The sequence below is a fragment of the Hydra viridissima genome, unplaced genomic scaffold (genome assembly GCF_058129835.1).
Source record: "Hydra viridissima isolate aposymbiotic clone 2 unplaced genomic scaffold, HvirCarnegie_v1 scaffold_5, whole genome shotgun sequence".
Classification (NCBI taxonomy): Eukaryota; Metazoa; Cnidaria; class Hydrozoa; order Anthoathecata; family Hydridae; genus Hydra; species Hydra viridissima.
In genome coordinates, this window is record NW_028324304.1 from 2,995,241 (window position 1) to 3,020,019 (window position 24,779).

The 24,779-nt window shown below is 28.7% G+C and overlaps 1 protein-coding gene across 3 annotated transcripts; it reads left to right on the forward strand.

Moving 5' to 3' along the window:
• Window positions 1-1,086: 1,086 nt before the first annotated feature.
• Window positions 1,087-23,796, forward strand: LOC145189302 (uncharacterized). Of its 3 annotated transcripts, none has more exons than XM_090087339.1 (29): window positions 1,087-2,178; window positions 4,460-4,648; window positions 5,606-5,719; window positions 6,194-6,304; window positions 10,662-10,790; window positions 10,901-11,044; window positions 11,219-11,332; window positions 11,522-11,632; window positions 12,755-12,976; window positions 13,070-13,180; window positions 14,270-14,380; window positions 16,373-16,483; window positions 16,772-16,882; window positions 16,973-17,086; window positions 17,181-17,404; window positions 17,484-17,670; window positions 17,767-18,027; window positions 19,342-19,452; window positions 19,638-19,754; window positions 20,135-20,251; window positions 20,577-20,672; window positions 20,765-20,884; window positions 21,036-21,182; window positions 21,683-21,832; window positions 22,054-22,194; window positions 22,296-22,454; window positions 22,555-22,695; window positions 22,954-23,016; window positions 23,096-23,796. In XM_090087339.1, the coding sequence occupies exons 1-29, from the start codon at window positions 1,179-1,181 to the stop codon at window positions 23,626-23,628; spliced, it is 5,259 nt and encodes a 1,752-aa protein (XP_089943465.1). In that variant the 5' UTR covers window positions 1,087-1,178; the 3' UTR covers window positions 23,629-23,796. The 3 variants fall into 3 exon arrangements, with proteins under 3 accessions (XP_089943465.1, XP_089943467.1, XP_089943468.1); XM_090087341.1 differs by lacking the exon at window positions 1,087-2,178 and adding an exon at window positions 2,362-2,693; XM_090087342.1 differs by lacking the exon at window positions 1,087-2,178 and adding an exon at window positions 3,142-3,266.
• The last annotated feature ends 983 nt before the right edge of the window (window positions 23,797-24,779 follow it).

Genomic DNA, 24,779 nt, shown 5'->3' on the forward strand with positions numbered 1-24,779 from the left:
GCATCTTGTTTCATTTCTTTATTCAAAATCAACTCATCCTCATCACCTGTACGAGTTTCTCTTCTCTGTGTTACAAAATTAACTTATATTGATATCAAACTTTGCATAAACATTAATTTCAGATAACCTCATAATTTTACAGAGAATTAAATTTGATACATGGACCATGGAAATTAAGTTAACTATGGGATGTTTTTATCTCTTAAAATCGTGCACACTATTTAAATTATCGAAAGTTGTAACATGCAATCGAAGAAATAACCGTTAATAAAGTCGTTATCACAAACATTAATGTTTTTAGACTCGAAGAGCTAGAAATCAAATTGTCTTAACTACTTTGTTAAGCAGAGAAGATTTTGCATTTCAAACGAAATGATTTTAAGGTGAAACGAAATGATTTTAAGGCTAACTTGCTTGCGAATTTAATTTTGAATATTAAAAGATAATCTTTTAACACAAAACTTTGTGGTATTGAATAATTTAAAAAAGATTCTATAACTCAACTAAATTTAACTTCTCCAAGTTCACGATTCCTATTCCATCTAGTTTTCACGATATATTATCACGATCTATTTTCACGATATATTCACGATATATATTCCACGATATCTATTCCATCTAGTTTCTTTATTTATTCTTATTTTTTTCTGTCTGATTTCTCAGCTATTCTTTTATTCAGTTATATACTTTCTGTTAAAAAATATTTGGAAAAGACTCCAGTTAAAAAAAAAAAAAAAAACCAAATCCATCAAAAATACATTTTAATTTCATTCAGTTTTTTCCTAGTTTTGTCTCTTGCTTTAAAACCATCACTAGACAGAACTTGTTTTCTCTGTGCACGATTTCGTGTTTAAAAAGCAACATGAACTAACAGCATGCACTTTTGCTACGTGAACTACTGCTAAATTTAAACAAATCATTAAACTCCCTTTCAAAAAAAAATTAAATCAAATAAAAAAAAAAAAGAAAAAGAAGAAGCAAAGCGATCTGTGTATAAAAATAAAGCTTTTAGCAAAGACAACCAAATGTTATATTGAGTATTGAAGATTTAAAAAACCTAGCTGCTATACTGTGCGAAAGCTTGCAGCTATACGCTCTATTGCTCCTCGTATTGGTTCTTTGTGCAGAGGGAACCACGAAATGTCTTTTTTTTTTAAATAATAAACTTTTTTTTAAACATGAATATTTTTTTTAATATGAAATATTTCATATTATTTTTCTTCGTGATTTGCAACGTAAATACTAAAGACAGCAAACGATCAGTACTTAAGCTCAACATTCATAACCAAAAAAATCTTATTGGTAATCTTCGAGGAGTAAATGTAGACGGTGAACAAACCAAAAGCGCAGCGATTAAACCAAGTGCCAAACTATTCCTTCGAGATGTGACGGTAAAAAGTACAGGAGATGAAGCTGATCATACTTTACGTGAGCATATCGGTGAAAGAAGAAAAGAAATACCTGTTTACAAAAACAAATCTTTGAATGAAATAAACTCGTTCACTTTACATGCAAAAAAGAATGCGAGAAAGACTCTAATTCCTATGGATCACGGAATAGTTTTTGATACTGAAGATAACCGTGATGGTGTACTAATTGACTCCGACGATGGCATTGATAGCATCCCAGATGCTATAAGCGAACCAGATGATAAAAAGGAAGATAGCTACGTTGAAGACGATCACTTTGATGAGGGAATTGTACCTCACTATGTTTCAAGAAGATTTGATGTATATCGTAAGATGCACATGCATGGATCTTCTCACCGTCAATCTCACCGTAAAGACCGCGATTTTACTTCTAGAAAAGGCAAGCACAGCTTTCATTCAGGGTCAAAACGACAGTTCCTTCCTCAGACATGGTTACAAAATGGTGTCAATTTCAATCGGGCTCCTAGCGATCAGCAAATAACCCATGCTCATCTATTCAATAATGTTCCGCAGGAATATTCTGATGTTGAACCTGGGAAAATAAATACGGATATTTCGCATGCTCCCCCTGCCGGTATGATGAATTCAGTTGGGGAGATTGTTGAAATTCCTGATCAAGCTGTTAATCTTAATGTTGCGGCTGTTGATGATCAATCAGATGCAGTTCAGCATAACAGTTATTCTGCCAAAGAGATACCCAATCAGCTACTGAACAATCTTAATCCAATGGAGTATGCTCCTTACCAAGGTAGGTTTTTAGGAACTGGGATAATTTCAACATTAGCTCAAATTCTAAAATAGCTTTTTGAGTTGTGAAACTTCTGGTGATATTTAGTTACTGTGTCATTTGATATCATGAATAATTATCAAAACAATTTTCTGCAAGCGTTTTTGAAAATTTATATTAAATTTGATTTAAATAAAATTTCACGTTTAAATATTAGGCGTTGAGAGTCGAACTGACCTGGAGGGGCGGCCTGTAAGAAGTATTTTGAGTTGTTTTGAGTTGTTTTGAACTGAAAGTAATAACCTGATGATTATGTCAATTAACATTTTTGAAATACTAATTACTTCTATCCTAAATAGAATACTTTTGAGTTGAAAAGAGGATAGGCTGCATAGATATTTATAGAAAATTTGAGGGTTAAAACCCCAACAAGTAATCATTCACTCGGCTGTCGTAAGTCCCCTTACAGTACATGGCAAACAGTGAATATTTTGATGTTTGGAAACTATCTGTAATGCTCAGAAAAACCTTATAAAGTACCTTAATTTTTATTTATTCTTAGCTAGTAGTTTATTGTATGCGTGTATTAGGGGAACCCCTCTCTCCGCTGTGTCATTAGTAAACCGCAGAGTTCTACAATGTTATAAGCTTTCGAATAGTGTAGATTATTAATCCATGTTTCAGGATCAGTTTTTAAAAAAGAGTCTTAAATTAACAGGAGGTCAATCTTCTAGTTTGAGTCCTGTTAATTTCGGACTCCTTTTGACAGTTTTATAACTACATGATGAACTCTTCACTTATACCTCAGAAATGATCACTAAGCTCCTAAAGTGCATCTTTGGCTGCTTGCATGTCAAGTTAATTATTTTCTGACAAACAAAGGTCATTTGCTGGGGTAGCATTTGGCAGCTGAGAAACCATGATCTGATACAGATTTGAATACCAAATCTGCATAGATCTCCTAATCTATTCACATTTGGTAAAAATGTCTTAAGAAGATGTATATTTTATTAGTGTAATTAAACTTCACCATGAAGTAAGCTGAGTGAAATGCACCAGGCTTGATAAAGTGAAGTTCACAGGAAGGAACTCCTTCAAGAAACAGGATGGTAAGCTAAAGCAGTTCTATGTAGTCAATACAGAGTTCAACACTTTGCAGCTGAAAAATTGAGAAACTAATAAATTCTGCTGAAAATTTCTGTACTTATTCTGCTACTTGAGGGTCATCAAATCCTACCTTTTAGTCAGTGATAACTAAATTATTTCTTTAGACAAAATCTTTTATCATAAACTGTCACTACGTGAGAAGTTGTCACAAACCTTTTTTTAAATGAACCACAATATTGGTACAAGTTAATATTCCTAAAGCTAACAACAACTTTATTGAGTGTTAAAGCAAACATTTTATTGGTAATAACTAATGTTGTATTCTGAGTATTAAACCTTTAGAAAAAGAGTTTAGTAACTAGTAACCACTGGACCACTGGACCACTTGATAGAACTATTATATTTCCGTCAAATGCTTCTGTTTGCATAATTTTGTGAATGTAGGGATTGAAAGACACATAGAAGAGCTCTGAATCCCAGATTTCAAATGTTTTTTAAAAACGGTTTTTCATAAAATAAGAATTATTTTCTAAATGTAAAAAACAATTTACAAGAAAGATTCTTTTTCAGATAAAGTTTTATCTGCTAAGATATAACAAAAAACAACTGAAGTGTTTAATAGATGCTTTCAGAAAGCCAGAGGAACCTAAAGTAAAACAGTATTCCAATGTTAATCAAAGTAATATTCTATTTGCATAAAACTTATTAGATTGGTATTTGCTTCTGATTTTTTTAAATATGGCAGGTTCCTCACCACTTTTTTCACCACTTTTTTTCATTGTAAGATAAAAACTCATATACTTTGATCAAATTTCACAAGTTTATCAATTTTTTAAATTTTGACAAAGTCTTTTAACAAATAAAATAATTATTTGAGAATATAAAACAATCCAATACTGAATCATCATATTATTAACATGATATTAAGCATATGCAAGTTCATCAAATTTGGCAAAGTATATGCAGGAACTGGACACTTAAAGTTGATTTTTTTAAAGTTTAAAACACTTTTTAAGGGTTATTCTAATACACATATATCTGCAACAGTTTTTAATATATCAACTATATATATCATATATAGTTATATATATTAACTATATATATTAAGCAACTAAGTTGATATATATTATATATATATCAACTTAGTTGCTTAAAAAATTTAGAACCAGTTAAACATGAATTATTCTAAATTTAGATCATGAAATAGACCATCAGTGGATTGACTATAAATTACCCCAGCATCACGCAAATCATCACAGCCATTTTTACAATCCCTGTTATCACCATCCTTGTCTTAATGGAGGAGATTGCCATTATTCACATGGCAGGAAAACACAATTTAAGTGTGTCTGTAAAAAAGGATTTGCAGGATACTATTGTGAAAGTAAGTAACAGATTAATATTTTTTTAACTTCACTGATTATTGTATTATGTTCAATAAAAGCATAATATAAAAGTGGTGAAAGAGATAATCCAACTAATTTAAAAAAATTTTCAGTCACCAAATTTCAAAACTGTGTTTTCATTATGCTCAAAATTTCCTGGTTTAGAAAATGTTTTAAAATAATTCAGAAACTGTGATAAATTAAAGCCATAATGTCTCGATAAAGTTATTTTTTCCGTGATTGTTTTCAAGTTCAAATTTCATGAGTTGTTGAATAAAACTTGATTGGACAAAAATATTTCTTATAATCATTAAGTTTATTTCTAAAATAAGCAAAGTAAGCTTGTTTGAATGAGTCATTAATAGGACTTCTCTCTACCAGTTTAACTTCATCACATATAACCTAAAATGTTTTCTGCATTGTCTATGTGATATTTATTTTTAGTTTTTCTGAAATTAAGAAATAACCATAAAGACTTTATGAAAATATTTCTAAAGTTAAAAATCAACATGGTTACATAAAACTCCACCAAGAAATCATAAAGAATATTTTATTGCCTGTCACTTGATCTTGAATGCCTGTCATTGATATGAACCAAAATTTTTTATTAATTTTAATTTTTTTTTTATTACTTTTTATTTTGTTTTTTATTACTTTTAATTTTGTTTTTTATTACTTTTAATTTTAGTTTTTAATTTTTATAAGTTTAAAATGCTTATTTAAAAATTCATCTAAAGTTTTAAACTTTTCTTTAGAAAATTTTAAAGATTTTAATCTATAATTTAAAGGAGAAAAAAAAAGAGCTATCCAATAAAAAATGAAAAATAATCTTGAATTCAGCCGCCAAAATTTGCTTAAAAAAAAGTTCAAAATATGTATAAAAGTGTTAGCTTAAAATAAGCATTAAAGTATGTGTTAATCTAAGTCTTTTTAAATTATCTTAAATTGATATTTAGCACCTATTTTCTCATGTCATCCAAATCCTTGCCAACATGGAGGAACTTGTACCAAAACAATAGATGGTTATTTTTGTACATGTCCCAGTGACTATAAAGGCCATGACTGTGAAAGTATGTCGTTGTTTTTGACTTAGTTTGTTAAAATATTTTTATATTCAGTTTTGAATAAGTTTTTTTGTTTGTTTATTATCTTTAAGCTTGATTAATACTTTATAATTTGGCATTTCAAAATTGCTTCCAGATATTTTTCTACTTGTGATTAACAAGTAATAAAATATTCTACTTGTATATCAGATGTATCGCATAAATGTTTTTTTTTGAAATAAAAACTTCAATTGTGTTTAAAGAATGGCAAGTACATTGTTAATTTAACAATTACTTTCCTAGTTGTATTTTATGTTATGTTAAGAATATACTTATTATACACCTAATTTAGCATTAGGTATTTATAAACAATGCTAATCAATGATTAATAATGGTAACCAATTAAAATACTGATTGATCTTAGACTACCCTTTCAAAATATTTCTTACTTTAAGATTTTGATAATAATCAATATAATTTTTCCATTTTTTTAATTTTCAGTTCCTGCTGAGTGTCATATAGGGCTTTGTCAGAATTCAGGACTTTGTGTAGAACTTGCAAATAGTTTTAGCTGTCAATGTCAAAAAGGATTTAGTGGGAGATATTGTGATGGTAAAAATATTGTTAAATATTGTTATGAAACTGTAAAACTTGTGGGAATTCTATATGAATACATCCAGTTTTTTTAATAAAGGCAACCCAAAGTTTCAGATTATGCTGATTTGATTGCTAGTGGAAGATTCCAATAAAATGTGAATATTCATAAAGTTGCTGCTTCTAGCTCCAAGCTGTGTACTCTAAGCAAATTTCTGCCTTTAATTCAAAGATATGAATATTTTAATTTTGCCCTGAGTTGAGTTTTTTTCAAGAAAACTTCTGAAATTTTTAATGATTATTTTGCCCCTAATTGTTATTTCAGTGTTTAATAGAATTTTGAAAATTGGTATTGGTTTATAGATTACAGATTTTGAGGCAAGGAACAAAATAAAGCTACTTAAAACCCCCAAATTTTGCTCTATTGAACAAGAATACTGAGTTTTAAAAAGTAATGCAATATAAGCTTTTTAGATTATAGATTTTGAGGCAAGGAACAAGATAAAACTATTTAAAACATTTCAAAATAAACAAAAACCTTTGAATTTAAAAATATAACATAAACTCTTTGGAACAAGATTAAATAGGTAAATGCAGATATTGCCCTTTTTTTTTCTTCATTTGTTTACAAGCTCTTTTAAAAAATTTATTTAATCTCATAAAAAAAAATTGGAGAATGGTCTTTAATTTTATTTGGAGGTCATTTGTAGTAATGTCTAGCTAATTTACCATACCAACTCACCAAAACTAACCCAACATACATGTGACTATTTCTCTTAGCTCTAGCTGAGTATCAATGTTCATTTAACTAATGTTATATAAAACATCTAAGCTTGTATACTTATTGTAAATGCTGAATTAACCGATCTAGAGGACAAAACTCAATTGCCCGGAAAAAAATCAAAATTTGAATTGCAGCGTAACCCTGGCATCGAACCTGATTTAGCAACTGCAGTTGTAAATTTCCTTTTAAATACTCTACAATTTTTTTTTTAATTTATGCATAAAGCATGCATCATGGTCATTGTCATCATTTAAAACTCAGAAAAATTTATGTTGAATATCTGGTTTAGCAGAATTCTTGAAGTATATAACTACTGAATGTAATGTGCACTTTCTTTCTACAACTTAATAGTTCTCTTCAAAATTCCCCAAAACAATACATTGATTGTTAACCAAATTGTTCTTAATTTCTTTTAAACAGCCAGCTTAGCATTTAACCATATATGTGAAGTAAGTTTATCAATATGAGAAATAAAAAGTTCTTTGTATTCACTTAAGGTAATTTTCTCAGTAAATAACTGGGATCTAATGATACTATTGATTAAATTGAACTTCTTTTTCTTCATCTATTTCACAATTAACTCCTGAACATTCTGCACTTCTATGCAACACATACTTGATATATTTTTATCTCATACTAATTTTAATTTCAATGTAAAATTCATGAAGTTCATAGCAATAATCATTTTTGTTGTGGAGAACCATCTTTCTTATCAGATCATTAATAATAACTCCATAATATTAACTCCTTCTTTCATGTTTGTGTAGGCTCTCCCTAATTTCTTTGTGTTCAAGCTTTCAGTTTTATTTTATTGTTTTGATCAGTTGTAAAAAAATGTGATCAGTTTGCGTTGATTTTACAAACATCAAACTTTCATTCCATGAGGTTTAATGGTGAGATGCCAATTTCTAATAAGTATCCAATTTTGTTTGTAGAAGATTCACCTTCATCGAAAATTAGTTTGTCAACAACCTCAACTTCCATTTTAATAGTTTCATTGGATTTTGATTAAATCAAAATACAGGGGCAACAAAATTTCCATCTGGTCTACAGTCTAGATTTTTGGAGTTTAAATCTTGTGACATTTTCAAGATGATTATTCTAAAAGAATACCAAAAGTAGTCAATGTGCTCTGTTTGAATGAAAATTGTGCTCTATTTCAAGCAACATTGCGTTCTGTTTCAAAATTTAAAAAATTAAGTAAAATGTTTGTTTTTTTTAAATTTATTCCTTCATCAGTTGTTATAAAAGTTTCCTGTATATGTATGTTGTTTTCTGACTAAACATAACTTTATCTTCTCCATATAAGAAAACAGCTATTGTTATTTTTATATATAAATTTTTTACCTAAATTCTAAGTTTGTAATGCAAAGAGAACATTCTCTTTTTAATCTCCAAAATTTTATGAGGTTATCTAAACTATTTAAGAATATTTTCAAAAAAAAGAAAAATGTTGGGCTGCATTGGCATTTATCTATTTAGGGTTGGCCCAATTAAATTATGATAAGTTTTTAAATTTGAAGGTTTTTTTTGTTTTGGATTTTTTAAAGTAGTTTCATTGGGTTTAAAATCTATTAAGGTACCAATTCCATTCTGTGTAGTAAAATGGTCATTAAAAATGGCAGAAATTTTGTCATAAAAAGCTATTTTGGGGCAAAGTTAAAATATTCATATTAAGCTGGTTCAAAATGCAGCTTAAAAATCTAAGTCCTAAATTTCTTATGGCTTACCCCCTAGTTGTTACCCCCTAAAGTTGTTCCATCGTATAAGAATACTGAGTTTTTAACGTTATAAGGTAGGTTCTTAACCACTATGCTCTTTTTGCACTCTGGAAATTGTTTCTAATTGTTCCTGTACCAGTTGAATTAGACATTGCATTTGAGTTTCATCATCTGTAATGATAGAGTTGTATTATATTGTTCAATGAAGGCAACTATCTTTTCTGAATTGTCATTAATAGTCTGCAGCAGTTAAACAGTTTTTAACTATGCACTGTAGTTGTCCCAGCAATCACATGATGAGGGATTCTCTTTAAGAAACACATCCCTTGTATTTTTGCACTGTAATTTTCTCAAGAGTCACATGATGAGGGATCCTCTCTAAGAATCCCTTGTATTTTTAGGAGAGTAATTCTTCTAGTTCCAATAATCCCAGTGTCTACTGCTTTTTTTTTTGAGAACATGCTTTATCTTTGATGTGAGAGATTTGGTTGTATTTGACACACATTGGTCAAAAAATTTAAGTCCTCCTAATTCTTAACTTAGGTACCAAATGGTGTCTTGAAAACTTGGCTACTTTCAACTTTGTCAGAGTTTCCATTCTAAAGTCAACTAAAAGCTTTATCAGATTTTGGTCATTGATTGGACAACTTACAGGAAGTGGTGCTGTAGACCATGCCACAACACTTTAACAATAAAAATACAGATGTCACAGAGTCCTTTTTTCCACTTGACTTTTATCTATTGGAGGGCAATTTGTTGATTGCTCATAATAAATGTTTTATATATTTTAGATGCATCGAAAATGATTTTGAAACCTCTAAATATTTTTGCGGCTTCTAAATGCTATTTGATTGTCTTCATATTTAAAATGTAGTGTTTTTGTTATTTAGAACCAAAAAGACAATAACATATTGATACTTTTTTGTTTTGGGCCAGTCTAATTCATCTTTTTGAAACCACTTCAGTTAGAGGTGGAATATTTGGGGATATTCATATTTTATTGAAAGCCTTTTTGTGGTTGTGCAAAAATCAACAGAATCTAAGACTTTGGTTTGCATACTCTGGATGCTTTTACATAAAATTGCCCTCATTTAAATTAAATTTTGTTAAGAGTTCTTATAAAAACTATGCACATATATTATATTATCATATTATATCAAGAGTGAGTTTTTTTTTGAAATTTAAACCGAAAGTAAAATACTGTAATGTTCAAATGGCTAATAATTTGACATTTGCTGGAAAAAATCTGCTTCATAAAAGATTTTAAGCCACGAGTAAAATACTTTAATGTTCAGTGTTGATGTTTAAATAATTTGACATTTTTTTTTAAGTCGTAACAACTTTGTTGTTACGACTTAAAAAAAAGTTTCAGAATCAAAATTAAGGAGCTTATGATTGTTTTTTAACACTGAAAAGCTTTTAAAATCATACCAGGATCTTCTTTTGAATATAAATAAGGTATATAAAGTATATTATTAAAACTTATACAAAGTATATAAAATATATATAAAATGTCTTTGCTTATGGTTGAGCGCACACATCAATGAAGTATCAATGTATCAAATATCATTAAGCATAGCAGGTTCTAAAAATCTTAAAAAAGACTTAGTCATATAAAAAAACATGTCATATAAAAATCTTAAAAAAGACAATGTCATATAAAAAAATATGTCATAAAAATCTTAAAAAAGACTTTGTCATATAAGAAAATGTGATTTGACTTTTGTTTAATACTGATCATATGTCATTGTTTCAATCTTTAAAATCTGAGATTTTGTGAACATTTGTTTAAATTGATTTTAAAGAAAAGAAACTAATGCATAAAAAATGCATTTGAAATTTTCTTTGACTATTACTTTTTGTTTATTAGAACGACTATCTCGATGTAGTAGTCAACCATGTAAAAATGGTGGAATATGCAAAGATATAGATGAAGAAAGTAAATTTGAATGTGCTTGCCCCAGTGGATTTGGATGTATTGACTGCAGTTGTACTTTAGGTTGTGTAAAACTTTAAGTAGTTTTGTAATTGAATGTTATAATTTTATTATTTTAGTATTGTAGACAACTTGGAAATTTGGAGAAATAATCTTTCTTAGTTTGTTTTTAGGATCTGAGCAAGCAAATAAAGCTTTAGTGAGTGTATCAGGGTCATGCCCTGCTGGTTGGTGTAAAAATGGAGGAACATGTGTTTCAACAAAGACTGGATTCACATGCAATTGTGCCCTTGGATATCATGGAATGGATTGTGCTAGTATGTTTCATTAGAAATTATCATAGTGTGTTTAAAATTATCATAACATGTTAGAAATGATCATGTGATAGAAATAGACACATTTTATAATTTTTTTTTATAATATATGAAGACCATTAAAATAAATTATAATTTTAAACACTGCACTAAAACTTTTTGTGTTTTTTTCTGCAGTTCCAGATTTATGTTCACCAAACCCATGTGATAATGGTGGAATTTGTGTACAAGATGAAGATGAAAATTACAAGTGTATTTGTCCTTATGGCTTCAAAGGTGCTGATTGCCAAAGTAAGCTGATAATTAATAGATCAAACAATTTTTTGTTAAAGCAAAAAATTACGGTAACAGCAAATGCAAAGCGCATTTTAAAGCATTTTCAAAAAAGCATGTTACACATGTAATAGATAAACTTGCAGTTATATTGGACTAAAACTTATTGAAAATGTTTTTCTCATAGAGGAATTTTTTTATCTTTAGCACCCCTCTCATGTCTCAGTCATCCCTGTGCAAATGGAGCATCATGCTCTGAAACTCTTGATGGCTATACCTGCAAGTGCAACCTTGGATACAAAGGGAAAAAGTGTAAAGGTATTTTTCTAAAAAATTATGAACTTTTGAATAAATTTATTTAAAAAGTACTTAGTAATTACTTCCCTACAATTGTTATGTGTATTATGTTATACAAAGTTGTCAAAAAGATGAGAACAGTTCTTTTTTTTTTTTATCACTTTTTTAAACTTGTAAAGTTAGTGTTAAAAATTATTGGAGGTTTTATGTGTTATAACTCTTTGATGTTTTTCTTCATTTAAGTTCTTAATCTAGACAATCCTAAAAGTATTCAAGTGGATTAAAAACCTGAACTCAGTGATGGCCACTCCAAAAATAACGGTTTAATGGTTGCATGATTATGATCATTATGATTTAATTAAAGTACTCAGTTATAGTAATAAAAATGAACAAGTAATGAATAACCACCTACCATAGAAATTCTATCCAATTTTTTCACAATAAATTTCAAAATTAAGAACTAAAAGTGATAAAAAAAAGAGGTAATTTCAACTCTTTGATTGCTAACTTTTTGAGTTGCTTAATAAGTTTGCGTTGTTTGAGTTGCTTAATAGTTACTTAGGCAGACTTAGAATTTTATGTTAATGAATATTTGTGGAATGAAATAATTAAATAATTTTAGTATGAAAAAAAAAATTTTTAATGAAATAAGTTTAAAATGGGAAAATGATTTTAAATATACTTTATCATTTCTTTAGGGCAGAGATAACAAAATGTGGTTTAACTAAAAAAAAAAAATCATTTCTGCCATTCGTTTTCTGTCATTTACCTTTCTTCACTTCCATTGACATGTACAATATGCACAATGGAAACTGGGTAATCCAGTCTCCACTGTCCATATATAATATAAAAAATATACCTTGTGTTGATTTTAAATTATTTTCGTACTTTACAAAGTAAAATTTTACATTAGTTAAAGATTTAAACAATTATCAATTTGTTAAGAAAATAAAAAATAAGAAAACAAATATAAGTTTTAAGTTTCTACAGTTATTAAAAGTATGCTAACTTTTTTTTAAATTTTGCTTTTTGTGTAATTTTTTATAATTTGTATATCAAATATATAGTGTAAAATATAAATATAAAATAGGTTTATTGTCTGAAGTTTATAAAATTAACATTTATAGAATTTAACATTTATAGAATTAAATCCTTGCAGCAAAAATCCATGTCTTCACAAATCCATTTGTTTGGAAAAGGGCTCACTGTACAGTTGTCAATGTCACAATGGCTACCGTGGAAAAGATTGTCTTGAGAAAGATCCATGTATTCCAAATCCATGTGGACTAAATGGGAAATGTCTAGAAATAAGCAGTGTCGTTACATGCAATTGCAGTGTAGGATGGATGGGGGAATCCTGTGACAGTAGGTCTTTTTAGATCTTTGTTTTTTTTTAATTCATTTTTAAAAATTTGATTGAAAAAAAGATTTTAAATACTTAAACCTTTTCTTTTCTAGTTTCAGATCTTTGTCAAGAAAATAGGTGTTTAAATGGTGGGACCTGTGTTCATTCTATTGACCAATTTAAATGTATTTGTCCTGAAAAATATCATGGTGATCGATGTGAACGTGAGTTTTTCTGATAATTTTTTTTTTTTTTTTTTAACACATGACATGTAAAAAACTAGTTTATTTCCAAAATTTTTTAGTGTGATCAGTAATCAAACCAACAATATCATTTACATGGTAAAAAATTAAAGTCCAATAGTTTTTTGTGTACAATAGCTTTTATTTTCAATCATCCCAAGGGACTTGAATCTGTCAGTCATGTTAATATTCATTAGCACCAAATGAATATTCATCAAAAGATATTGAAAAACTTCCATTATTTTTTTTGATTTAAACTCATTTATCACTTTATCATTTTTGAATAATTTTTTCAAGAAATGTTATAACCACTTTTAAGAATTAAAAATTTTAGGAACTGAAGCAATTAACTTCATTGTGTTTCTTTATCAGAATTCGTCAAATCTTTGTTTAAGATTATAGGTTTTCTTAAGTGGACACTTTCTTAAGTAGATACTAAACAACATTTTATTTCACATTTTGTATGTAGCTTTTAAATGTATTTTTTTTTTTATCAAATGGTGTCGGATTCTTGAATAGTAATAACAGAATTATGGTTCATCGTCTTGTGAATAGTCAAAATATAGATTAACAGTTTTTTATCATTTAAATATTTTATTATTTCATATTACAAAACAACAACAGCCCTAAGTGAAACTAGATTTTTCAAAGCTGGTTGACCTTGATTTGCCCTTAACTTGATTTTAAAATAGAGCATGCTTTTTTTTATTATTATAAAACCTCTTTTGTTGCTCATGCCTTTTCTTTCCTGTTAAAGCACCTATTTTGTTACATTCTCAAAATTTATAGATTTAAGTTTTTATATAAATGAATTAAAAGTGTTAAAACAAATGTTTTTGAAGTTCATTAAACAATTAGTTTATAAAAAAAGAATATTTAAGACATAAATTTAGTAAGGTTATTAAAATTATGTATAAAATGAATCATAAATGTTATTATTTAATTTATTATGATAAATTGTTTAATTTTTGTTATTCAATTTACTATAGTTCGTTGTTTAAAATAATTTTAAGTTTAAACTTAAAGTTATTTCAAACAAAGAATAATAATAAATCAATTATACTAATTTAGATGAAAGTCCTTGCCACTCAAATCCCTGTTTGAATTCTGGAGTTTGTGAAGCAATTGGGTCAACGTTTGTTTGTCGCTGCGGAAATAATTTCCATGGTGCTAAATGCCATTGTATGTTATTTAAAATCTTTATTATAGTCACTATAATAGTTCATGAAATACATAGAGATGTTGTTTTTATGTAATGATAAATAAAAATACAGTATTGTCAAGATGGCTAAATGCAGGGGGTTTAAGTCCAATTTTTTAGCCTGATTTAACTTACCATACTGAACTTTTTTCACTTCATAAGTTGTGAAGTAGCTTTGTTCAAAAGTTTAATGCTCTAGTGTCTAAATGCTTCAGCTTTTAAGTGAGAGGAGGGTTTTGGCTTTCAGGTGAGAGGAGGTTTTGGCATAAAGATTTAAAATTCTGGGCTGCTTAAAAGTAGCTTTGTATTCAAATTTTCATTTGTAAGGCAAATAAAGCTAAAAAAAAATTTGAAAAAAAAACAACTTGTTGTTTGTCTTTATATACAGTAGCATACAAAAGTGTAGAAGCAATTTTTTTCACAAACCTTCTCAAATCAGTTGAGATTTTTACCAACTGTTCTTTACATTAATTTAATTCATAATACAAACCACAAAAGTTATAAATTATAGTGGTCGATTAAAAATTGATTTTTTTAAAAAAAAGGACTTCCATACCAAAGTTTAGAACCTGGATTTTTATAAAAAAAGTTTTCAAAAATCATTAAAATGTCAATTTTTCAATGAAATAGTTTCAATAAAACATTTGGATTTGGTGGCATATCCATTTGCCTTCAAAAAAGCATCACAGCAATGAAGCATTGAGTCAACTAAATTAATGAGAAACTCTGAGGAATGTTATACCAACATTCTTTAACTAAAGAAAATAAATGGCCTTTGTTGGTTGGTTTTCTACTAACTGGCTATCAATGTACTCTCAATTGATGCTTAATAGGATTGAGATCTGGGGTCTGTGATCCGGCACAGTGCTTTTGGATTGGTCTGTGATCCGGCACAGTGCATTATCTTGTTGTAAGATCCATTTGTGAGTCATTTTATTCTTTGCATGTGGCACTATAACATTCTTCATAGTATCTTAGTAAACTTTCTGATCCATAATACCTTCAATGTCATGAATGGATATTTTGGATTGACCCTGTCTCCTACTGGATGTCACTACTGAATAGCATAAATTTTGAGTCTTCAGGGAAAATGACTATTGACCAGTAATTAACTGTCCAACTAATAAGATCTATTGCAAATTTTATTCTGGTTTTCAACTTTCTTGCATATATCAGCAGTTTCTTAACTGGGCAATGGTCATAAAGATTGTTTTTATGTAATCGGCGTTTAGGTGTAGAAATGCTACAGTTTGCACCTTAAAACTGACACAAGTTTATTAAGTTCAATAACAGTCTTGAGAGGATCTTGCTTGGAAAACCTTACCAATAATTTATGACCTTTTCAGTTGTAACTTTAGGTTTCCAGTGTGAGACCTAAAGTTCAATAGTTTTGCACTTATGAAATCTGCACTTATTCCTAGTTTTTAAACATAAAGTTCAGAAATCTTTTTTGTAAGACATTTTTTTTTTTTTCACAGCTTTTATAATTTTTTATTTCATTTGGAATTTCCTTGGACACGCTTCCCACGCTTTTGAAATATCACTAAGTAATTGAATTATAAAATTTCAATAATATTTTGACAAATAGTTATACTTCACAATTTTTAAAATATCTCAAATTAATTGAATTGTTAAGTTTCATAAAAATTTTGGCCTTTGATTATGCTTTTCTTAACAAAAACTTGATTTAGTTGCAGGGTACGATACTGTTTTTAAACTTTTGCAGGGAAACTTTTCAAAAAAAAGTTAAATTTTTATTAACCGTTATAATTTAATATTTTTATGGTTTGTATTATTATGAATTTGGTTAATATAAAGAACATTTGATAAAAATTTCAGCTGATTTGAGAAAGTTTGTGAAAAATTATGCTTTAAAAGTTGAAAAAACTTTGGTGTTTCTAAACTTTTGCATGATACTCTATGTAGTTGATTTGTTTTGTTTGCTTTTCTTACATTTTTTACTTTATTTATAGTAGCAAGTCATTGCTTCCCAAATCCCTGCCATAATAGTGGTAAGTGCTTTGAAAGTGAGGAGGGCTATGTATGTGAGTGTCCTCATGGATATAGTGGAAAATACTGTGAAGGTAAAAAAAAAAGTTTTTTTGATTTTAATGTTGATCTTTGTTGTTGTAATGCAAACGAAAAAAAATCTTCAAATAAATAAATTCAAATATCACTTGTTATTTTAAACAATAATGTACACTTTTTTTCTTAAATAAAAAAAAAATCTTTTAACTTAAGTTAGGGTTTAACACTTGAATGCTGTATATTTAGATTGAAGCATTGGATGCAGCTTGATTTTAAAAATCATTCAAAAAAAATTATGAAAAGGATATTTTGTTGTTATTTTTAAGAAATCTTTTGAAATTTAGAACAAAATTTTTGTTCATCTAACCCATGCATGAATGGTGGACTTTGTGTAGAAGAAAATGAATCTTTTCTTTGTCGATGCTTAGAAGGTTTCTATGGACATTTATGTGAAGGTTTAATTTTGATATTCTTTTTGAGGTATATTTATAAATATTTTTAACATATCTTAAATTTAAAGAATATAAATAAATTTTTCATCACAGAGAACATATGTGATCGTAATCCTTGTCAAAATGGTGGGCATTGTGTTCCTGCTAATAACCCACTTGGTTTTCTTTGTGAGTGTCTCTATCCCTACCATGGTCATCTTTGTGCAGGTAAATGTTGTTTTTAAAATCTATTAAAAAATTCTGTCAAGTGAAGTTGTTTCGTTTCTCAAATATATTTTAAAATCTATACTTTTCTCTCTAGATACAGACCCCTGTTTGCCAAATCCATGTAAAAATGGCGGTACATGTCAGAGTCATTTGCCTCATTTTGATGAGGTAAATGATAAAAGTGTTAATGTTGTTTCTATTGTTGAGCCTGTTTTTAATACAAGTATCTATAATAAAAGAGATGAAAGAGAAAGAGAAGAAATGAATCTTAATGGGCATGAAGTTAATCATTTTCATTTTAAAGATGATGACAAGAAAGTAAGCAATTTTTTACTCAATTTATTATTCCTTTTTTCTTTGATTAAAACTTTTGATTTTTCACATCAAAATGTTATAGGATTCTGAGGATGAAGATATCAGCTATGCAGAGCATCTTCATAATGCACTTCCTCATAATAGTCAGCAAATTTCATTGTTTACATCTGAAAAACAAACTGATGATTCTGATTATGGTTTTAATTCCAAAAGTGATTTTGAATCCTATGATAAAAAGCTGAATTCAGATATTGAAAAAAGAACAATAGGTGATATTTTAGAGCTTGTTATTTGTTTTTAGTATTTCCTTTTTAAAAAAATTATGGTTTTTTTTTTTCAAAATGTTTTTTTTCTTGCTGTTTTAGGTCATACTTCAAACATAAAATATCTGTATGGGGCTCCACATAATAGATTCACAAAACTTCACCATAATCCACTTTCATCTCGGTTATTATTCAAGCGTTATGATATTACTCGAAATCCTAAGTTGGCTTTTCAGCTAAAAAAGATACCAAAAATGCTTTTCACTATTAAAAATGCAACAACATCTGCTATTATAAAGCGATCATTGCATGATTTATATGTTTGTCAGTGTATTGGAGGATATCTCGGAGCCCACTGTCAGCGTATGTTATAATGTTCACTGAAAGTATGTCTCATAAGTTCATAAATAAAAAGAAGATATCTTTTAAAGTAATTATTTGTTCTAATTCTTAAACTTTCTGTAGAAGACAGAGATTTATGAGACATACTTGTCAAAGGGATTCTGTTTTTTTCTTGTTTGTTTTTTGATTTTTTTAGATATATTTGCCTGCAGGATCCCTTTGGCCGAGTAAAATATAAACGTTTTTCATTCAAGTTTGTTAAATTTGTGATGCACAAAAGAAATTTGAATTTCAAAACTTTTTTATTTTACTCTGTGTAAAGGTGAACATCCTGGAGTACTACTAAGGTGTGTTGTATGGGGAAAGCATGTTTAAGCTTATTTAATTTAAGCTAATTTATTTAACAAATTATTATGCTGTTGGATAAAAGATTTGTTATAATTTTTTTGAGAATAATTTTTGAAATTCATTTTTAAAAAATCTGTACAATTTTTAAATAGAAGGAAAAATAGTATTTGAAATAATTTTTTCATTTTCTTAAAAAACCTCTCAAATATATGCAAGCTTTGGCTATGTTAAGTCAATGGATGAGATGGAATTCTTCTTACAAAATAATTGAAGTCAGATGTCCCTGTTAAATACAAAATCAATAATCAAAATCAATTATCAAAAACAAGTCTGGTGAAACTTTCTACTCGTTTTACTGAGAACATCTTGGATTTGTGAACAAATTTATAAGAAATTAATGTTTTAAAAGATTTTAATTATTTCTAAATAACTTGGCTATTGTTTTTCCTTCCACTTATTCAGATTTTTATCTTGCCTTTGTTAAATTTTGAGATCGTTAATGGTATTCATCTGCAGTATCAACCTTTTTTGTTGTTATCATAATGTTTGGTAATACTTTTGATGCAAATTTTTAAAATTATTTTGTTATATTTATAAATGTTAGTTACAATTATTGTAAATAATAGTATATTTATTATTTAGATTATTATTGCTAAAATTTTATTGTTTTTATCTTTGTTAACATTTCGTATCTTGCAGTACATGGTAAAAAACTGGGATCTACAAAAACTTAAATAAAAGCACCAATAGCAGAAGCAACAACCAGCTGTAGTTGTAGTAAAAGAAGTAGTAGAGACAGTTGAGCTATTAACAACATAAAAAATTGTAAAAAAGATAACAAAAACAGTTCCATTTCTAATGATCTGTTTTAGTATTAATGATACAACAATTTTTTTAGATTTAAAAATCATTAATATGACTTTTTGTGAAACTAATTGTTTGTTAGTAATGAACCAGGTGTTTAATCTTTGTGGTCAATTTTTTTAGATATGAACCCATGTCGGTTGCTACCTTGTAATAACAATGGAACATGTATACCTAAAGGAGATCGGTATCAGTGTCATTGCATCTCTGGGTATGGAGGTTTGAATTGCGATGGTAAAAAGTTGTTTTAAACAGATTTTTTTTCTTTAAAAAAACTCCATGGTTTTTAAAGAAATGTTTTAAATTTATGAAACATTTATAAATCAGTTTTATAAATATACATTGCTCAGCTTACTACAATTTTTCATTTATCAACAGCATGGTGATTGAAGATTTTTTTTCCTTTTTTTTTAATGAAGACCCTCATCCGTGTGAACCTAATCCCTGCAATCATGGTGGAAGGTGTAGTTTAAAAAAGTCAATTCATGGTTATGAATGCGAATGCCCAATTGGCTGGAAAGGGTTTAACTGTGAAAGTAATACAATTAAAATTGCTTAACATTTTTTGTAAAACTTTTCCAAACTTAATTTTTTAATTAACCCTTTCATGCACCAATTATTTTTCCAGAACTAACATAACCCATAAAAAATCATCTACAAAATGACAATGGTACTATGAAATGTTAAAGTAGACTTTCTCTACAGCCTTTTTCAACTCCTCTTTATAAAATAATATTGTTTTCAATCGGTTAGAATGCACCATTTAAATTGGGGAAGCTTTGTTTAATTTGTTGTTATAAAACAACCCAGTGCATGAAAGGGTTAAAGCTTAGTGTTATCAGTTGTCTTGTTGGTTTTTTTATGTAACATGTTTATTGTCTTTTTTTTTTGAAAATCTTATCATTTTTTGTTTAAGTAAAAGATAGATGTGCCTCAAATGTAAATCCTTGTATGCATGGAGGGCTATGCCTAGGAATGGATGATCATATAGAGTGCAGGTGCAGAGCAAGGTTCGAAGGACCACTTTGTGAAGGTAACAACAAAAAACTTTTTAACTTTAAAATTTTGCCTTCTTCAAGAATTTTATGTTTTAGTTGTTAATTTAATTTCTTTTACTAAAAATCTCTAAAAATTTTGAAGAAGAAATTTGGAAATAAGTAAGAAACATTTTTTTATTCTTTACTTTATTCTTCTCATATAGATTCTGAATAAAAATCAAGTAAAATTGAAATTAGAAATAAATGTTAACAAAGTAAAAAAAAATTTTCGAATTGGTTGTTTTATCTTTTGTAAAACCTTGTTTTTTCTTGTTTTTTCTGGGAAGAGTTTGCAAGTTTTACTTTAATATGAACTTTTAGTGGACAAATGTGCAGATTGTAGTGAGTATGCTTTTTGTCGGCATGGGCATTGTGTGTGCAAGCCTGGTTTTGTTGGAAATGGTTTTAAGTGCAATGGTAAGAAGTCTTCATTTATCCATTGTTAAGAGAAGAAATACATTTTGTCAATGTTTATTTCAATAGCATTTTTACTATTTATATGTTTTTAGCCATGGGAAACACATGTGAGCCTAACCCGTGTGATAATGGCGGTATCTGTAAGTCAGGACAGGATGGAAAGATATTTTCTTGCGAATGTAAAACTGGGTACGTGGGAAGCAGATGCGAGTGTAAGATGATTTAAATTCTTAATTGTTTTCCACTGTAATTTTGAAAAAAGTTGAAAAAATTTGATCAGAACAATTTTAAAAACTTTCAATTTAAAAATACTGTAATATTTAAAGGAACATGCATTTTTTTGTATGTGCTTTAAATATGTAGACCCAAATCCTTGCTCTGAGATGCCCTGCTTACACAATGGTTTATGTGTTGATGAATCAAACAAAAAAGAGAAAGGGGTGTCCATCAGTGGAAAACATGAGTTCAAATGCTTTTGCACACAAGGGTACCGTGGAAGATTTTGCGAAGGTTTGTTTCATGTTCACACAAAGTTTTCTTAATGATTTTAATGCATTTTTTAATTTTTTTAAATTCTGAAAATCTAATTCATCAGTGTAATCCAGCGCTTAATTCTGAAAATCTAATTCATCAGTGTGGTAGAATGATCAGCTGTCATCAGTGTCTCAATGATCGGTTGTGTTTATTGTAAATAGAAATAAAACCCAAACTAAAAATCTTTTTTAGATATTTTTTTTTTTTACATTTGTTTTTTTGTATAAGATTATTTTTATAGTGATGCGAATAATAATTTTATGCATGATGTGGCTTGCATTTCTATATACAACAGCAGCTTTAGCATTAATACGTTTTTGAATGTCCTAAAATTGGTCAACATATTTTTAAAATTTTTCTATTTTTACAAAAAGATAATTGTCTTGTTTTCGCGTTGTTTTCTTCTGTGTAATTGTAATACGAAATTTTTTACTGCCCATCTTTTTTATGACATAATAAACTTTTTGGTGGTGTAGAAATCGATCTTGCTGCGTGTAGCTCTTCTCCTTGCATGAATAATGGAACATGTTTCGATTCTTCCAGTGAAAGTCATAAGATGCATCTTAAGCATCCAGATGATTATGAATGTTTCTGTGCAAGAGGGTATGCTGGCAAAAACTGTGAAAGTATGATTACTTAATAATTGTTTTAAATGAGCTAAAATTTTTTTTTTTTTAAACAATTATTGGAGTTTTTTTTTAAACCATTTGAAACCATTTGCTGCTTCATAAATATTTTTCTTTAGCCTTTCTAACTTTGATTCTCAAATATTTTACACAATTTCAACTTTTTACGTCTTGAATTATATTTTTGACACAATTCTTTCTATTGTGGTGTATTTCTTTAGTTAAAAGGTTCCCATGTGAGTTGCACCCTTGTGAGAACCAAGGCACATGTTTAGATTCGGATAATCTTCCGTTTGTTAGCTTTGATGCTCATGGTTACAAATGTAATTGCACCAAAGGATTCAAAGGACGGAACTGCGAAAGTGTGTTTTAACGGCTTTTTTGCTCTGCTTTGCAATTTTCTTTGAAATAAAATATTTTATATTCCTATAATTCGCTTTTTAATATATTTTCTTCTATAAAGTTTCTATAAAGACGCGAGGACCGTGTTTTTATTCGCCATGTTTGCAAGGAGGCCGTTGTGTCGACTTCACAAACAATAACGACCCTGATGTTCATATCGATGACGGTCAGGAGTTCAAATGTTACTGTAAACCTCAGTTTAGTGGAAAAGTTTGTGAGGGTAGGTGTTCTAAAAATGTTAAAATCTTGAATACTTTTAAAACGAGTATGTTTATTGAAAAAAATCGGTTCGTTTCTTAAATTTCCGAAGTTTTTTTCAGTTTCATATCCTGCGTGTGCATCCTTTCCGTGTCTCCATAATAGTACTTGCGTCGATGCCACTGTTGAGCCATCCACTAATTTTGATGACACCGGCTACCGGTGCAGATGCATTTCAGGCTATGATGGGAGAAACTGTGAACGTAACGTGTTTTTGTTTTTTTTGTGTTTTTTTTGTTTGTATATTTATTGAAAGATCTCTTTAAATCTTTTCCATAAAGTTTGTGTATTGGAGTTCATTTCTATTGTGATTCTAATAACAAAGATAATCGAGAAAAAGTTTAACTGTTTATATGATGAAAAGAAACCCTTTTTTTTAAAAAAAGATTATCTTTAAAATGTTATTATGGCATTGTTAAGGTATTATCGAGGTATTGTTTGTAAGGTATTTAAATTTCTAGGTCAGTACACATCTCTTAGTGCTTTCTCTGAAAACAGTAATCATCTTGCAGATTCACCTCCAGGTATTGTATTTAATTTTGAAGAGGAAAATTATATTTGACAAAATTTAATCTTTTAAGTTAATAATTAATTCTGTTACAGAAGACTTACTGAACCAAATTCGTAAAAAGCATCAGGATAGCGAGTTGATAGGCTTTAAAGTAGACAAAGTAATTCCAAAGGGTAACTTGTTGAAGATTAGAGACACACAGGAACTAAAAAATGACTATATTAAAAGCAGAAAAGAAGCTGAACAGGCCTCCGATGATCTTAATGCTGCTAAAAGTGTTTCTCAACACCAGTCTTTGTCTCAGTTATCTAAACCATCAAAGGAATCTGCAAACAAAGCTAGGTATATGAATTTGTATAATGAGCGGAGTAATCCTTTACTTAATCCTGCTCCAACTTCACCAATTATACTTAAAAAAGAGGTACTTCATTATCCTGATATAAATGAAGATGTTTTGCACGAACATGATTCAGTTGAGAGAATAAGTAAACATATGACGGGGTCCGTACGAACATTTGAAAGAGCTGCCACCCCTTATGACGATTCAACAAAACCAGTCGCACATGGCGTTTCTGCCTCAACGTGGCCTATTTTTGATTGGTGGAATGCTAAAAGCGAAAAGTGAATTCGCTTGATCCGTGTGGTCCGTGTGATCATTGCAGCTACAATTTGTTAGAGTTTTTTTAGAAGATTTTTAAATTTGTGAATAGTATTTTAAAAATGAATCTCAGTTATTTTGTGAATAGTATTTTAAAAATGAATCTCAGTTACTTTGTGAGTAGCATTTTAAAAATGAATCTCAATTATTTTGTGTTTAAAGTTACCCCATATGCATGGTTGTGCTGGCGACTTCTTTTTTAATACATCGTTTAATAACTTCACATGCTACCAAGTTTCTTTGTGACGGGACATAGGGTTAACTCAGTTCCCGTTTAAAAACCCTCGTGGCCACTGAAGCTGATTATATTGAGTAATAGTAAATTAACTGCAATGCCTTTATTTTACATGTTTGAATTAATAAACGAAATATTTGTTTTTATAAAATGTTTTTATATCATGGTGCATTAATCCTAACATACTGGCGCCATTCATATATATACCCTCACAAGATGGTGCTTGTATTATTCTAATAATATTTGTAGAATAAGAATTAAGAAAAGGGCATTTCTCACGAAATTTTTTCAATTTCAGACTTTCATCGCAAAAAATAAAAATGTTCGACTGCACAGAGAAAATTGCACTAAATAAATTCAAAATAATTTATTCGAATTATTCAAATTTATTCAAATTTATTCGATGCCAAAACGTTTTTTTTTTTTTTTGTTTATTTTTGATACTTTTAGACAGCTTAACAGGATTTGTTTATTGATTTGCTTTCATGGAATGAAATTCCTAAATAAATTCAAAATAATTTATTCGAATTATTCAAATTTATTCAAATTTATCCTAAATACTTTGAGTTGAGCAGTTATTCTTCTGAAAATTATACGCAACCAACCGTGTTTCGAAATCGAAAGTGCAATCATTTGTGGTGCTTTTGTTTCTTCAACAATAAGCACCACAACTGATTACACTTTCTTGCAAAAGTGGCAGTAGCCATATTTTTCACACTTTCATCACTTTAATACCTTGAAATAGTGAAAGTGTAAGAAATGCAAAGAAACACATGGTATTCGTTAGGAAAACGAAAAGAATGAGATCAAGATGAGCAAAATTGGACCAGAATTTAGCTTACATTTTCCTACAAATATAGCATATGCCGCATGACGTCTAATC

What these genes read in the sequence shown, in the direction of transcription:
- LOC145189302 (XM_090087339.1), top strand. Translation starts at nt 1,179, where the DNA reads ATGAATATTTTTTTTAATATGAAATATTTCATATTATTTTTCTTCGTG. An exon ending in TCATGGAATGGATTGTGCTA is followed by an intron (nt 11,045 to 11,218) that starts GTATGTTTCATT and finishes TTTTTTCTGCAG; the next exon opens with TTCCAGATTTATGTTCACCA. An exon ending in CTATGGACATTTATGTGAAG is followed by an intron (nt 16,883 to 16,972) that starts GTTTAATTTTGA and finishes TTTTCATCACAG; the next exon opens with AGAACATATGTGATCGTAAT.